At 47.1% G+C, this 16,886-nt stretch overlaps 1 protein-coding gene across 2 annotated transcripts in view; it reads left to right on the plus strand.

The window, feature by feature from the left end:
* LOC135905585 (coiled-coil domain-containing protein 148-like) overlaps positions 1-7,906 on the plus strand; it is an 83,727-nt gene extending 75,821 nt beyond the window's left edge. For both annotated transcript variants that reach the window (XM_070532428.1, XM_065436522.2), the window contains 4 exons: positions 5-229; positions 1,332-1,702; positions 3,362-3,464; positions 6,791-7,906. In XM_070532428.1, the coding sequence (XP_070388529.1) occupies positions 5-229; positions 1,332-1,702; positions 3,362-3,464; positions 6,791-6,811 (720 nt within the window). In that variant the 3' untranslated portion in view covers positions 6,812-7,906. The remainder of the gene's footprint in view (positions 1-4; positions 230-1,331; positions 1,703-3,361; positions 3,465-6,790) is intronic.
* Positions 7,907-16,886: the final 8,980 nt, after the last annotated feature.

The following is a 16,886-nucleotide window of genomic DNA, read 5'->3' on the forward strand; positions in this document are numbered from 1 at the left end:
GCAGTCAACTTACATGACGTGGTGCCAAAACCAGCGCTACCACCGGGACAAGGTGCAGTCGTGCCTGCAGGAGTGGGAGCGCGCACGCGTTCAGTGGCTCGCCAAGGCAAAGCAGACGGCGACCACGCGGAACGGCCCTGGCACAGGGGCTGCGTCCAGTGGCCCACCACAGCGACGAAGGACAATGCACCACGTTGCACTGCCACCTGCTCCGTCACTACAAAAGAAGGTAACCACACCTGAGTGAAAAACCACCCCTGTTTCATAGTCCTCTCTTTTTCTCTTTCCTTGGAAAGGAAAGTGTAATTGTGGGCCTCGACATCCCTAAACTGCACAGTGCGTTGGGCTTCTTAGTAGAGGGTTCGACCTTAATGTTGACCAACTGAAGTTTTTTTTACCGTGTGCCCAAATCAATTTACACGAGAGCTTTTGCATTACGCCCCCATAGAAATGGGACCTACGTGGCTAGAAATGGAAAACTATCAGTATGGATAAATTTAAATCGAACAAGTCTCATTGCGAAGGCACACCGGTGTGCCAACCGCTATCTTCCTACCGATAACGTAGTAGTAGTTTATGAGGAGAATCACGGTCACTGACCAAGTCTAACGCAATATCTGACGTATCGTTACCGCGTGCGGCTTCCTTGTATATTAAACAAAAGAAGCCACATAAACTACTACTTACGCAAAGGTTTGACGAAAGTTGGTCTGGTCAACCATGGAATGAGGAGACTGACGGTCACTGACCGAGTCTGATGAAATATCTGATGTTTCGGAACCGTGTACGGGTTCCTTGTTGAACAAGGAACCCGTACGCGGTTCCGAAACGTCAGATATTCTATCAGACTGGGTCAGTGGCCGTGACTCTCCACATTCCGTGCTTGATCAGATGAACTTTCGTCGAGCCCTTGATTAAGAAGTAGTTTATGTGGCTTTTTTCGTCGGGCACACTAGCAACAATTGCAACTGTATAAAGAACACTGATACGAGGAACATAAGTTTTTAACACTAATGTTTATTTGCAAACAGGAATCGCTTCTGTGGGAACACACGCTACAAGTTTGCAAGCATTGGCATACATGCCTCGGTGACATGCGTATATATGGTATGGGTGTACGTATAAGAAATAATTACGAGTCATTATGGTTGGAAGGTAGACCGCGTGGCAGTGACCTTTATATACTCGGTACGAAATGTAATAAAGATGTGTGATGTATTGCCATCTAATACAACAGACGTGACAGCCGCCCTATAGGGGGTGGCTTGGTGACTTCGTTGGAAATCGGCCGCGGTTTATTGTAATGAAAGCTCCACGCATGGTTTGTGCAGCCGAACCGTCTGCCGCCGATTGATCCCGAGCTCAAGGAGCAGAGGGCGCCACGACCGAGGGCCCGTGTTCGCATCGCGCCCAATCCCACCACCATGTCGTCTTCCTCTGCGCCGCATCTCGGCGCCGTTGCCGGTCTCGACGGCGTCGCGGCTGCATCTGCGGTCGGCTCGAAGGCCGACCAGCTCCGGCAGGCCGAGAGGCAGGCGCTGGAGGAGCGGAACCGCGAGTGGCGGCTGCGCTCGCTGTCCACGGTGCGAGAGATAGAGGTGCTGCGCATGCGCCGCAAGCAGTCCATCGTTGTGGCCGGTGTGGACGACGCGTCCGAAGTTCAGGAACTGGCCAAGGTTCAGCGAAAGCTCAACCTGGAAAGGTAGTCTACGTCAGAATCGTTCAGTGCGTGTATACTGATAGCTCCGATAGTCGTCTGAAACCATACGATTTACCGAGGCGAGAGCTGGCGCCCACTAGTGCTAATGCGCTAATTCCCTGGCGTAGTATATTTACGCGTGATCACAACCGTCAAACGCAGCAAGGATGTTCGATCGAAGCGTAATGTTACTTCGCCTTTGGCGCGTGCTCTGTATCGGAAGTAGATCGTAATAGATTCAAATGACTACAGTAAACGCACAAAAAGGTACGCATTTATCTGCGCATTTCGCTGAGAGAGAACTGTATGAAAGGCAGTAACGGTAACTAGACGTAATCCATTTTGCTACTATACATTTTGGGAAGCTGATGGGGGAGTGAAAAAGTGAGAGAAGGCAAGAGTTAAGAGCAACACGCGTATCAGACAAGGTGCAACGTGTCTGCAGCCGGACGCTCAAGCCTGCATCTGTCAGGCTCTGTGCGGCTCTTTGGGCTGAAGATCTGTGAGACCAGGCTCCAGGACTTTTATTCGGTGAAAAAAAATTATGGGGTTTTACGTGCCAAAACCACTTTCTGATTATGAGGCACGCCGTAGTGGAGGACTCCGGAAATTCCGACCACCTGAGGTTCTTTAACGTGCACCTAAATCTAAGCACACGGGTGTTTTCGCATTTCGCCCCCATCGAAATGCGGCCGCCGAGGCCGGGATTCGATCCCGCGACCTCGTGCTCAGCAGCCCAACACCATAGCCACTGAGCAACCACGGCGGGTATTCGGTGAAACGCCGATCATCCAGTCTGCATAAGGCGCGCTGGACAGCCTGGCGTCGTTCGTTCGTCGAAGTGGGTACAGTGGCGGATTAGATGATCGATAGTCTCTTCATAGTTCGTTCTACACTGACCACACATGTGTGAGTCAGCCATTCCAATGCAATATCTGCATAAACTGGCGACGGCTACTGGAACACACTGCAACGAATGTTTTGAGGGAAGCAAATGAAAAGGTTATGTCAACGTGGCGGCTGCTGGCCGCTGCGTATAAAGGCGGGTAAGAGCAGCGGAATACCAGGCACAATTTAACAAAATTCGCACACGAATCCACACACTCAATCCGCACATGCATAAATACAATAAAACATTTATATAACTGGTAAATAACTGAACAACGGGATAGTCAAAAACTGTTTTGCAGCTCTGTAAAAGAAACAACATGAAAACAAACTTTCGTTTTTGTAGTAGATTTGATTTAGATTACGCGTAGAAGATAACGCCGCATCTGCCGAAATAGTTCATCCAGTTGTGCACAGGCTACCTTTTTTCCAGAATCTTTGGCCGAAGGCCTCCAAGATGGCAGTTCTTTTCCTACACGCAAGATACCCACTTGGGGGGAAACCTGACACTACTATCCATACAATGTTTTTTTTTTTTTTAACGTGCTACTTTTCCTGTTTCAAATCTAAAAAGCTATCTTCGAAACTTGAATTGCTCTAGCGACGTTACGCAACTGAAGAAGCCTCAATATTCATTCTTCAAAAGCAGAACAGTGTTGTCTTTATAAGATGTGATATACTTTGTCGTTTCTCTCGAATATTGTATTGTCATTGTTGTTGTCCTGAAGCCTGAACACAGTGCTTGTGACGTTTGCGTTGTTTTCCTCTTTCAAGAGTGAAGTTTCGTCAGGAACTGGCCATGAAGAAACAACGCGACCGTTTACGAGTCGAGCAGAAGAAGCAGGAACAGGTGAAGCTAGAAAAGCTCCAATTACAGGCAAGTGGGCCGAGTTAAGCTTGTTTATGCAGCACTTTATTTTCTATACGTACATTTACCGTTTGTAGTTGTCTGCTTGGCTTATACAGCTAGAGATCGCAATGTTCTGCCATTATCGACCACTTCGCGAAGTGCATCGCCAGGCCCTTCTCCGTCAGGCGTTTTTCTTTATGTTACAATTATATTTTATCTTGAACAGGAGATTGATTTTCTAAGAAGCACAGCATCGGTAAAGCAGGGGGAAAAAGTAGATACTTATTGTTCCTGTAGAGCCGTTTCTAGAAGAACAAAAGAGTTGTAAATGCAACAGGGGAATAAACTGCAGACTACAACTTTAAGGCGTAACTGTCATTGAATGCACGCTGCGTTAGATACGCCCAGGTAAAAGGCAGAACGTACAAAACAGGAAAGCAAACAATTGTTTCCTACCATTGATTCTTGAAAAATATTTTTGCAGCATTCCACGCGATCTTGAGCTTCACGCAAGTTAAGAAATATTGTCTCGGTTCCGTCTTAAATATCTAAACGGCATGTGAATATTTAGCACGCGAAAACTACGCCTCTAGCAGAGCAATGAAGGGTGCACTAGCTTGATCAGCCATCGTCCGATGTGAGCCTGGCATTGCCGGCGTAGGTAAGGCAAAAAGGCGAAGAAGAGACCGTATCGTAGCGTGTACTAGACTGAAAATATGCTCCTGTTTATTTTGTCAGCTGTCAGAAAGCACTGGCCAATGCAAATACATGCACGCACAAGATACAATACCTACTACTACCTAATCTTCAGCCGATGCTGTGTTATCTCCAGCGACGTGAAGAACAACCAGAACACTGTTACTTCGGGCTACGCCATGCAGATTGCCATAAGCTAGCAAAGAGTTAGTGAGGTCTTCGCGACACTTACTGTAAGCGCTTTTGAAGTCCTTTTCTTGGAGGCGGAGGGGTATATGGTGCAAATAAAGTCATGACAGGCATTCGGTAGGCATTGTGGCCTAAGTTACCGTTTCGTTCTGAATTATAGCTGCTTGAAGAATGTGTAGATAAAGTAGACACGTAGATAACTAAAGCAATTTCATAGCGAAATAAGCTCTGGTAGATTCCCGAAGCATGGAGCACTGATAGCATGACTTTAAGACCATGATAGCATGACTTTAATGATCACCTGAAAAGTGGCAACACGTTGGTCTTCAAATTAAGAATGCCTCAAAGGCGTAACACTTTTCATAGTTCTGCCAGGTCTTGATTTCAAGGGAGCCTCTTGGGTGGCGGAAGGATGTTCTAAATAACAGCCTTTTGACAAAACTTTGGCTATTCCGTATTCGCCAACATGCAGCAAAGAAAAAGGACTTATTCTGCAGTGTGGTCCCTCCGAAGCTAGGATTTAGTGTTGCAGCATTGTTCTCAGAAAGAACATACTGCAGCCACTGAAACGCTGGAGTGCGCCTGCCTCAAAGACATTTGAGGGTGCCGTAGAGTGGAGCCTAATTACCTACTGTAGACCTTTCGTGAAAGCGGACATATGACAAAGTAGAAGCAATGTGCCGATTAGAGCGATGCTTTTATGTCATTACTTTACGTTAAACTTCATTCGCTTTCCATCAATTCCCAAGTTGGGTTCTATCTCTCTCTGACTACGCGGCTTGAATCAAACCTCCTTTCCTCTATTTTATTACTCATATTGTTACGGAAAAACATCAGTATTTTTGAATAATTACAGAACTGCTATTATAATCCACTGTGCCAGTGAACTGCAGCACCAGAGTAAAAACTAGACGGAGATTTGAGGTATTCATAGAAATATGATTAAATACTTAGATAACCAGTGCACGTCAGTTGACACGGATGTATGCGTTAAGTCTCGAACAATATATTTTCGTTCATTCTTGGCTCACGTAAAGTGACCACCCCAAACTCTACAAAAATGTCGGTGTGCTTAACAATTACAATAGCTAAACTTAATACCAATAGAAAAAAGAACAGCGTAACCAGAACGTGCACGCTTTTTGTCCCGGGTCACAGATGAGGGCGAGGTCAGAGCGCAGCCTCATACTTAAGGAGCTGAACTCGGTTCGGCATGAGTTGACCGTAGACATGCTGCCACCTCGGTCCAGAGTGAGTCTTCGCACGCACTGAGAGCCCCCGTTTACCCGCCTGTGTGTTGAGCACGGTCGTGTCGCATGGTGTTGTCGGTGGCTTGGCTCCCGTAGCTTGCGTGGCTGCTCTTTGTGTGCCTTCCCCCAGTTTGTGAACAATCCCAGACTGTACCCACGAGAAATGATGTCCGTGTACGCCGGAGGTAAAGCGACGGCAGTACAGAGAGACCGATACACACATCTTAGAAGATATTCAACAATGGCTGTATGCGAAGGAATGGTGAAATGAGCAGTTTGGAAACGGTTTGCTTGTGTTCGCTGCAGAAGAAACATTCGACGAAGTAAATTTTGGTCGGGACAGTAGTGGCCGTCCTGCAGCCACTATTCTGCCGTCCTTGATTCTTTTCGTCAACGTTTCTTTGTGCCTGCAAGCGTTTCGTTCCATCGACATGCTCCTCTCTACCCTGGGTGTCGCATGTGTTATAGTGGCGCTTGTCTTGTGGTGTGTTGTGGCGGCCGATGGGCTTTGTTCTGTGAAGCAGTTTGCGTGACGCATCAAATGCACCCTGAGTATGTAAATAAATAAACTTCCTTGCTTTATACATACTAATGCTACATCCCGCTTTCTCTAAATCATTGGTGCTTGAATCCCTAAAGGAGTGTCACTCTAAATGTGAAGCCTTCTTTGCTATTTTCTTGAAAACTAATTAAATATTCTACATCGGTGGCCTAAATTTGTAGCAGGCTGCTACAAGATTGAAAAATCCATCGTTTAAAAAAATTACATCAACAAAAAGACAAAATGGTAGTTTTAGTAATCCTAAATACATAATAATTGCTCACACAGAAAAAAAGTCAAACCAAAAGTTGCTGAATCTTCAAGTTCTTTGTCTGTTTTTTAATAGTTATCCCTATAGAAAGATTGATTACTACTGCCACTGCTCTCCCTTATTATTAAAACAAAAAAAAAATATTATTATGACAAGATAACATGGCAGATGGACCAAACATTCGTCGAACAAATAATAAATCAATTCAATTCTGCCAGTTGCAAATTTTTATTGAGCGCCTGAAAAATAGCTGTCACTAATCAACGCCTAGATGAGTGGCATGTTGTGGTCTTAACAGATGCTGCTAAAATACAGTACGGATGTCAACGCGTTCTCCTCCGTTTTCTTCCACTTTCTTTCCTTCCTCCTTCCCTCTGGTCTATTGTGACCAGAGCGATCCTTCCAGAAAACCAAGAGGATGCAGTGATCTACGACCGTGCAGTGATACGCGTCTCGGCAGTGACCCCACTAGAAATCAGCGGCAGCAGCCATCCCAGCAACATCACCTGTTGACCGTGCCGGTCATACACAGGCCAGAGAAGAAGCCAAGGCCTGTCAGAGACTTACGAGTGGATGTACGCGGCCGCGTACCACCGGAAGCGGGCTCCAACCACCACCACACCAGGACAACGCTGACAACTAGCATCAGTCCAGTGGAGAACACGCGAACATTGCTCGCCCACGGCATACCCGTCGCGAGCCCCGTGTAGTTATGCTGCAGTGCATGCATCGAAGCTTTCCTCCCCTGAAAGTGAGCATCTTAACTGAGACAAACAAGGTAGTATGCTTGTGGTTACCATGCAGCTTTACTATGAAAGAAAAAACCAGCAGAATTACCGCTTCCCTGCTATGTCAGACTTTAGTTTTTTGTTGAACTATAATCTGTTGTTCATCCAATGGCAAACAAAATGAGATATCATGCAAGAATGGGTAGGCTTAGACACTAGCACTTGACCTAAGTTGTTTCGGAGCAAGACCTTTGCGCACAAAAAAAAGGTCGTCTTGTTCCGTGCAATTCGTTCTCGCTACAACAGAAGGGTTCGCTGCATAATAATATTCTGCTACCACCATATCATACTGCTGAAGGACAGGCTGAGTGGGGAAACCATTATGATGATTGTTTTGCGACTTCATGCTCCGAAAGCTATTGCTGTTTCATATTACATTCACACTTCACACTGCAAGATGCCCTTGGGTGCATTGCATGCGTATTAGTACAAGTGCCAACAGGACGGAAGTTGTCATAAAGATAAAATCGTTTTGAACGTAGAAACTATAACAGGCCGTGGATTTCTCCTTTGAATGTACTTTCTGTACGCGGTTGCTGAGCTGTGTGGATGTTGTCTGGACAGCTGTGAAATTGATGACTGCGCGAATATATTTGGATCAAAGCCCAAAGTATTGAATGAAGCTATTCGACAAGATACACTGCCCGTGGAGCAAATGATAGTTGTTGACATTGAGATTGTTTGTTTTGACCAGCAGAGAGTAACCAATAAAGGTCGGCTATTATTTATCTGCGCACGTGTTGCTTTCACTGGCAGGAAAGCAACAGGAACTGCTTGATCAGTCGCTTATTTATTCGTAGTTCACTATGTTTATTATGCATTATTTTACTCATCGGACGAGAACAACCAATTCTAACGTTACTATCAACTACATGAAACCAAGAGACAAGGTAAGTATGGCCTTCCGACCGGCAGCTGTAGTCCTACTTTCATTTGTTTTCCTAAAGGAAGAACGGTTTATTGCTCCGATGCTCTCTATGCCTACTTTGTTTGTTGCCTTCTTGTGGTTGATGTGAGGAAACCGTTATTGATTGGTCCTGAGCGAAGAGAGCGAGAGATAGCAAAGAGTGGAAAGGCAAGGAGGTCAACCAGACCAGACAAGCGACCGGTTTGCTACTCTACACTGGGGAAGGGAAAGGGGGTACAGAAAGAGGAAAGCGGGATAGAGTGAACACTGTCTGTGTACGCAGCAAAGCGCCTGGAAATCAGTAAAGTCAAAGCAAGTGCACCGTCGATACGTTATGCTGCCGTCATTCTGCTGTCTGAAGGTAATCTTGGTGCTTCATAGCTGGTGATGCACGTTGAAGTCACCAGTGAAGACCAAGAAGCCGGTGGGCGTCAGCAGTATGTTGCAGCGCGTGGCAGTATATTTTTAAGGTAAACCACAGCCTCAGTGCGAATATAATGATGCGGGTGAGCCATGATGCTTACTCAAAAGTTGCAAGTACTGAATTGAGAGCATCCAGCACTTGCATTGAACTTCGCGCTGACGGAGTGTGCAGGTTATTTAAGAGCATTCGAAAAATATTCATCAGAGACCAAAGCATCATAACCACTTGCCGGTCTTCGGGCAATTTGTCAGGAACCCGTGCTGTGGACTTTACAGCCGTGCGCAGCTGTATCCCTTGACGTGACTCCGGGTCCGGCTGTGGCATCGGTTGTGGCATCGGTTGTGGCATCGGCTGCGGCATCGCTTCCGTCTGTGGCATCGGCTGTGGCATCATCTGTGGCTTCGGTTGTGACTTCCGCTGTTGTCTGTTGCTGTTGCCTGCTTTGCCTGTTGCTTTAGTTGTGAGGACCAAGTTGTATTGTCAGATTTAGATTGAATAACCCCAGGCCTAGGGGGCAGAGGAGGAGATGTTGTCGGATGGGGCGTACTCTTCACAGAGGCATCAGCGTGCTTTGAAGTCTGACGGCGTCGGGAGCGTCGCTTTCTAATGGTCGCAACAGCTTCCCGACGAGACGAATGGCCTCTAGCCATCTGCTTCAATATCGCCTTTTCCTTCTTTATTTTGGGGCAGTCCTTCAAGGAAGCGTCATGTGACCCAAGGCAATTGATGCATTTGATAACCGCGGCTGCACAAGAGTCTGCAGTAAGGGACTCGCTACAGCGTGAGCAAACTCTCGTGTTCTCGCACACGGCGCTCACGTGTCCCAGCCTCATACAACTGCGGTATTGCAGTGGCCTTGGGATGAATGGTCGCACAGGGTGTCTAAAGCGGCCCACTTTGACGTGCGAAGGGATAGTCTCGCCCTTGAATATACTTTTCACACAGCGGGATGTGCCGAGGCGATACACATGTGTTATGGCGACGCCATCAACGGCAGGCTTCACTAGAATCGGCAAGTCAGCGCTGGAGATGGAGATGTCCACGTCGCAGATGGCACCAGTAGTGGAACCACTGTTCAGGGAGATGTACGAGCGGAGCTTAACGCCACCTAGTTCTGTAACTTGAGCCAAATTTCTCAGTGCAGTCTCATGTTTGACGTCGATAGCCAACACTTTTTTTCGTGTTGACTCTAACGTCTGTTATCTGATTGGGCGCCACCGCTTCAAGTTGCACCGATACGGATTGCCTGTTGAGTCGCCTCAGGTTGTCGGTAGCGAGTTCTGGTACAAATAGAATCGTACGGACTGTGGTATTCTGAGTTGGTCCTACCGTCGGCGTGCTCGAAGACATGGATGCCCTGGTGGTAAGTCTTCGTTTCGCCTTGCGGCTCCGCACAAGCTCGAAGGCGTCATCAGAGAAGTCCTCACGGTTGAGCGAGTAAACGCAGGTGCCATCGCCGTCGGTGTCACTCTGGAGGCCGCTCCGCTTACTAGACGCAGCCGCCACTGACGTCGCCATTTCCGGCAAAGGCACGGGGACGTCAACTTGCATCCGCGCCACGAACCAAAGATGTATGAGATGTAAGAGATGAGATGGCTCTCCAAAGATGTACGCAGAAATAAGGAGAAAACAGCTGAGCTAGAGAAATAGCGTCCTGGCTCGCAGACACTTCGTCTTAACAAAAGCTTAACAAAAGAGTCACTGAGGATAATATTCCATATAAGGAGATATTCTGCAGTAAGAAAATTAATGCGCGAATTCCCTTTAAGGTGGGAGCTAGGATTATTACGATGTAATTGTGCTATGTTACTGCTATTTAGGGTTATCATTCTTATTTATAAACATGAAATGCTTCTAGCTCCCGTTGTCGGCGACCTTCAAGTGACCTTGAGCCAAAAGTCAGATCCGTTATCCGGGCACTCACACGAGAACATTGAAGTCAAGGGTATGACAGAATCCCGCCTGGTCGGGTGCTCTAGCCGTCGCAAGACGACTAGACTCCCCTAGTGATCCATCGTTCAATGATCGTGGATGGGTGTTCTAGGTCGTGAGACCATCGTGGTCGTCGCATTGTCGTCATTCCTGCTTTGTCATCCGAGTGTTGTCATGACGTCGCCAACACGCCACGGTCGTCCCACAGTCGTGGTCATGCTGTAGTCGTCACGCTGTCCTTTTATTATTGTCATCACTTCAGTAACGTCCTCCCATCTTCGCCATGCCATCGTCGTCATACCACCTTCGTTGTTGTATTGACGTCACTAATTCTTCTAAAGTGATTATAATTATACCATCGTCATTCAATCATGGTTATGTCTTCTTTGTAATCTCGCCATCGTAAGACAGTCACTCTCATGCCTCCTATGTCAGACCTTCGTCGATATGCCATCGTGCTCAGGCGATCATCGTCACTGCAGCTTCGTCATCTGACTCTCATCATGCCGTCGTCGTCCCGCCATCATCGTCATACAGGTTTTTTTTTATACAGTCATCCTCACACAATTTTCATCATACATTCGGCGTCACCCCATTTTTGTCATGCCGTTGTGATGGCATCATCGTCATACAGTCGTCGTCCCGTATTCATTATCATACTCTCGTTAGGATGCCGTTGCGGTTGTTTCATCGTCGTCATTGTAGCTTCGATATCCGACTCTCGTTATCACATCGCCGTCATAACATTATCGCCCCACCGTCGTCGTCACGCTCTCGTTTCACCACCATCATAACTTCAGTACCAACATCTCATTATCGTAATGTAACTGTCGTCGATCCACCGACATCATTCCTTGTTCGTCATTCTATCGTAATCATGCTGTCGTTATTCAATGGTGATAATATCGCCGACGCCATGCCGTTGTCGTCATTGCGTCGTCGTCACATAGACTGTCATGCATCCTTTGTGGTACTGTTTCGCCATGCCGTCTCGATCGTACTATAATCGTCAATCTCGCTTATTGATACTGTTGAACAGCTTGGCTACCGTGAGCTGGGACATTCAGTATTTATACAAGGACAGATGCTTCTACAGTCGAGTTGGCTGTGCGATGTTATCTTTCAGCGGTTGATTTCTCTACGGTTGGCAGCTCGTTTCGTCTCTCCCTCTGTAGTCGGAGAGGCACTGCTTCACATAACAGGCATTCGGCATTGTCCGTCAAGCAGCACCATTCGAGCTACTCTGCGGACGCAGAATGAACGCATACAGCCGCTACAAAAGTCACGAACACACCTGCTAGCTGCTGCGCCGCTTGCTGAGTACCCCTCAACGTTCGTACTCTGAACAGGTGGCGCCGCCGCGCAGCCACAGTTGGCAACGTATGCAACTTTCCTATAGAGTGACAATGTTCCGTGACCAACAAAAAAGTATCAAAGGACTCTGGTCCACTACCAACACAAAACTTAGCCCGCTGCCAAGTGTTGCCGTTGGTGGCTACTTTGCGACAGATTGGCTACGTTTTGGTAGTGCTTGGCGCTTAGATTAGAAGGTTGGCTCCCTCAGCCACCCTAGCTACCTTTTGGCTACTTTTGAATTGCATTTCAGCGTAATTTATTGTCAACCCTTCATGCAAGCATGAGAGCATGCACATGCCCCTACATAATTTTTCTATATCATGTTGCTGGGCTTTCACATATCCTCTTCTCTGCTCGATCATTGCCACATGTTCGAATTTTTGCTAGTATTGAGTATCGCAATGCCGGCACCAGGCTTGTTTGAAATGTCGTGCTGCATTTGCAGGCTAAGAAACAGGGCTAATCGGGGTTTTCCTAGATGGCAGTAATATTCAGTGGCTAATCGGTCTACTGCGTAAACGCAGAAAAATCAAGAATAAAATAGAATCGACACTTTTCACCATCACTGTATTCCTGAGCGTAAATGATTTGGCTACAATGACAGAAAAAAAGCCGCCAGATCTCACACCTTGTGGGAAATGATGGTACGCGAAACAGTGAGGGGGGCTACGAAGTTAACAAAACGACCATGAGAGCGCCAAGATGTAGGCGGCTGTTTCATGATTTGCATGGCACACATGTCGTGACAGTCATGTCATGACCTATCATTCATGTTCCTCAAACACTCTTGTTATACTATGCCAATTTTGGTGCATACCAAGTTAACGAAATGACCATGAGAGCACCAAGACGTAGGCGGCTAGATAGATAGATACTGTCCAAGTGGTAGATGTTCGCCAAGAAATGCTTCGTATTTAAAAGGGTGATAGGATGGATGGATGGATAGATGGGTGGATGGATGGATGGATGGATGGATGGATGGATGGATGGATGGATGGATGGATGGATGGATGGATGGATGGATGGATGGATGGATGGATGGATGGATGGATGGATGGATGGATGGATGGATGGATGGATGGATGGATGGATGGATGGATGGATGGATGGATGGATGGATGGATGGATGGAACATTCTTGTGTGTCCGGCAAGGTTTAACGCGACTCGGGCTCAGGTCTCCCACGGGGGAACGTCAAGGCCCTGCCTCAACGCCGACTCACGAGCTTGCTGGCCTGCCCACGTCTGGATTCCGAGGTCTGAGCCAAGCCACCAAAAACTGAACAGACTGACGTTGCGAATATTTATTGCGGCAGTGATCATAGAGAAACACTCAAGTGCAAAGCGAAGGTTCTGGCACGAGTGGCGCAAAGACAAAAACCAAGAATCTTCTCGAGCTTGGAAGGAGCTCGACTTTGGAGATGTCTTCAGTGAGGGCGTAAATAGTCTCTCAAGTGAAACTCAAAGAAGCATTCGAGAGCGCTGTTTGCATTTTCTGTAACAAATGGCAATACAGCTGCAACTGATGCTGCCAAATGATTCACCTACACTTCGCAGGCAGGATGTCATCAACCCAGTAACCATAGGAAGCGCAAAAAGCCGCGGTGACATAATGGCTCTACCACGTGGTTTATTTGAATGGGTCCCTCTGGTGCTGCAGTAGGAAATTCAGTATTTACAAATGGTTGTGAGTACATTAGACCAGATATGCAGTGGCGTAGCTAGGTCGCCTGGCACCCGGGGCCCATAGGTCTTCTGTCACCCCCCTCCCCGGGTGTAGCCGGCGGAAAGAGGGGTGTCTTCAGACGTGTATGACACCCCCCCCCCCCTCACTGGCCCCTTGCACCCGGGGCCCACGGCCCCCCGGCCCCCCCTGTTGCTACGCCACTGCAGATATGCTGATTAGGCTTACAGCACGCGGCCGCTGCTTGCAGTGATGTTACCGGCGCATGCTCTTTTTCTCTCCTCGCGTAAGGCGATCTTGTGTCTCCTGATTTCAAATGCCGAATCTGCACGTGTTTTTTCACAGCACGGGTGTGCGAACAGTGATTTTTGAGACCAAATAGAACCCGAATCGAATAGTGCCAGAAATGAATCGGATCAAATAGTTTTCGATTAGTTTTCGAATAGTTTTCAAATAATAGAGACCCTTAGCGTGTCCCCTATTCCGGCAAACCGGGGTGGTGTGGGCGGATTTCGGGATGGTCGGGGTCGTAAACGTGAGCGGCCAGATTGGTGGCGCCAGCTGGTGGTGCAAAGCTCAACCACCTAAACACAGAGCCAATTACCACATTCTTCCTAGTTGGGGTGTAAGTTTTCGACAGTACGTAATTGTGAACACAATTACGCCGCTGCCGAAAATTTGCACCAGCAGCGAAGCAGAATAAAGTAGGTTACTGCAATTTTAGCTCCGCGTTTGAGTGGTTGAGCTCTACAACACCAGGCCGCTGCACCGCTCCGGCCGCCGACGTTTACGCCCCCGACCATCCACTAAACCGCCAAAACCGCCCCGGTTTGCCGGAATAGGGGACACGCTAAAGGTGTCTATTGACCAGCCGTTATGACAATGCATACAAAACAATGTTCAAATCCCAGTATTCTTCAAGTTAGCAAGTTTCTGTCATTATATGGTACATTATGAAGCGTTGCTCAATAAAAACACAGATGGACCGTTAGGAGCAAATAACTCGTTTCTTCGCATGCGCAGGGCTCTTCAGAAAGTGCGAATGATTGGTGTACAGCCTGTAAAGTATGGCTACCTAAGATACGTAGCCTGCTCCACTAAGCAAGTTCTCACGCTCTAAGTCTATACTATGCCCGCAGGGGAGAAAACTTACTGTACATTTGCTAAATTTTACGTTTATTTGGGCGCAGTTGACGTTCTGAATATTCAAAAGGTATTAAAAATATTCGCATTCACAAATATTGACTATTGAATACGAAGACCGAATCGAATATGACACTATTCGATTCGTTATTCGAAAGTTTCGCATATTAACATAGTTGCACACCCCTATTTGTCAACAATAAGAAAGCTTAGAAACAAAATGACGCTGAACCTGTTAACAGCAATAATCAGAATAAACTCCGAACCGCGGATTGAGCAGCCACGTCTATCTTCGACGATGATGAACATTAACAGCCCTCATTTTACAGTGCTCAGCGTTTTTTTTTTTTCTAATTGGCGACAAATATGGCGCAAGAATAATCAACTTGGCTACCTTTGGCTACTTTTGACTTAAGTTTTGACGCCTTTCATTGAGTACCCAACCGCAACACTGCCTCTGCCTGGGAGAACTATGAATGCCACCGAGATCATGTCTAGCGAAAATGGGGAAACCACTGTGACCGCTGTTCTCGCGAAGCGAAATGTATGCGGATGAAGCGGATGAAGTAATGTCTTTGTAAAACATTCCTTAACAAGTGCTCGAAAGTGGTACGTGAGGACAAGGTTTTATACGGGCTAGTCATATGCGGGCAAAGCTTTAAAGTGTGTGGCTTAGTTACAGGCAACTGAAATTCTTAATTCAACTGCTCGAACGAAACAACTTAGCTGCAAATTCTGTTGAAATTCTGCAAGGTCGCTCAAGTCTGTTGTCATGTTACAGCGAAGGTCGTAGCCTCTCGGTGATCGGCATTTTTCTTGCCCGCGCCCGTTAGCAAAAACGTGGGCCTATTCCGGCGGCAATGCAGTGCAGCGCAGGCCAGGTGCAGCGTCTCGTACCCCCGGTAGGGCAGAGGCTACAAGCACTCAGCCAACTGAAGCCAACAATGCACACATTCTTTGTAATCGCGCATGCAACGTATAGAACAGCGTGTGTTTCAATAAAATCTAGCTCAAAACAAGCATCCGTACTACCATAATTGATAATAAGGCCATCCTGATAAGAACGCGAAGCATGCAACGCTCCCCGCATACGTTTCCCGTTAACGATTACTGTTGCGCAAGCGGCCGCGGCGACTGCAGCTTGCGACGTGGGGAGTGACTTCCATAGCCTTTCGTATACAAAATAAGCTGGCAGTTAATTTCAATGTAGTTGTAGCACCACGATGGGAGGGCAGCGTGCTGGTAAAATTACCGTTACTCTAAATTCCCTTTACTAACATTATCCTAAAGCCATAAAAGCATTGCGTGCCCCCCTTAGTAGTTGTGGTGGTTCTCAACCGGCTTCACTGGACCCATTTTCGCAGGTCCGGGACGGCGAGTCAATTTTTACAACTGCCCGTGGCTACCCTCCGGAAAAAAACGTGGCGACGAACAGAAAACGCCTTGCGGCAAAGCCAACTTTCTCGCGAATGCTCTGTAGCTCTCGATTGTAGTGATCTTGAAAAAAAAATCATACTGAAATTGGCCGCTAAAACAACTCTATCGTTACGCCGAGTTTCATTTACTTCTCATAATTAGTTCACAGTAAAGGTGTGAACGTTACAGAATTCCAGTAACAAATTTCATTTCATTTATTGAACCGTAAGGGCCCGAGGATATTGCATAAGGGGAGGGGAGAGGGGGCGTATATGAAAGTTGCACAGCTTCATAAGAAAGTGTTGATAACAAAATTATACGACAATTAGCCGCTAAGACGACTCTAACATTATGCCGAGTTTCATTTACTTTTAGTTACTACGTAATTCACAGTGAAGTTGTATATATCGTGGAAATCCCACCTGCTGTCAATACATGGACTTCTATGGGGGGGGGGGGGGGGAACGGACAGCCCCATGTTTGCCCGTTAGAGTAAAACTCTACTCCTTCCAAGTTTCATTCAGCTAATTAGGAACACGTATGCTCAATCGCACGTTATAGACAAACGTATTTTGTTCGGTTAACTATTTTGGGCTGCGCCCCCGTCAACGCATATCGTCGCTCGCGTCTAGGCTCGGCTTAACGGCCACCTGCGTCTAAACGGCGCTCCGTCGCAGGTGCGTCGTCAACACCTGTGTCTTTAGAGCGACGTCGTAAAAGCCCTTCGGTGGCAGCTCTGTGTATGTATGACATAGTGCGCGACGTCATGCGCACCTGATATTTCTTTGTATTTCGCATAAATAACATATTGCCGCGTCACTACTTGTACCAGCTACACCCTGACGGCAACAAAG

The sequence above is a fragment of the Dermacentor albipictus genome, chromosome 1 (genome assembly GCF_038994185.2).
Source record: "Dermacentor albipictus isolate Rhodes 1998 colony chromosome 1, USDA_Dalb.pri_finalv2, whole genome shotgun sequence".
Lineage (NCBI taxonomy): Eukaryota > Metazoa > Arthropoda > Arachnida > Ixodida > Ixodidae > Dermacentor > Dermacentor albipictus.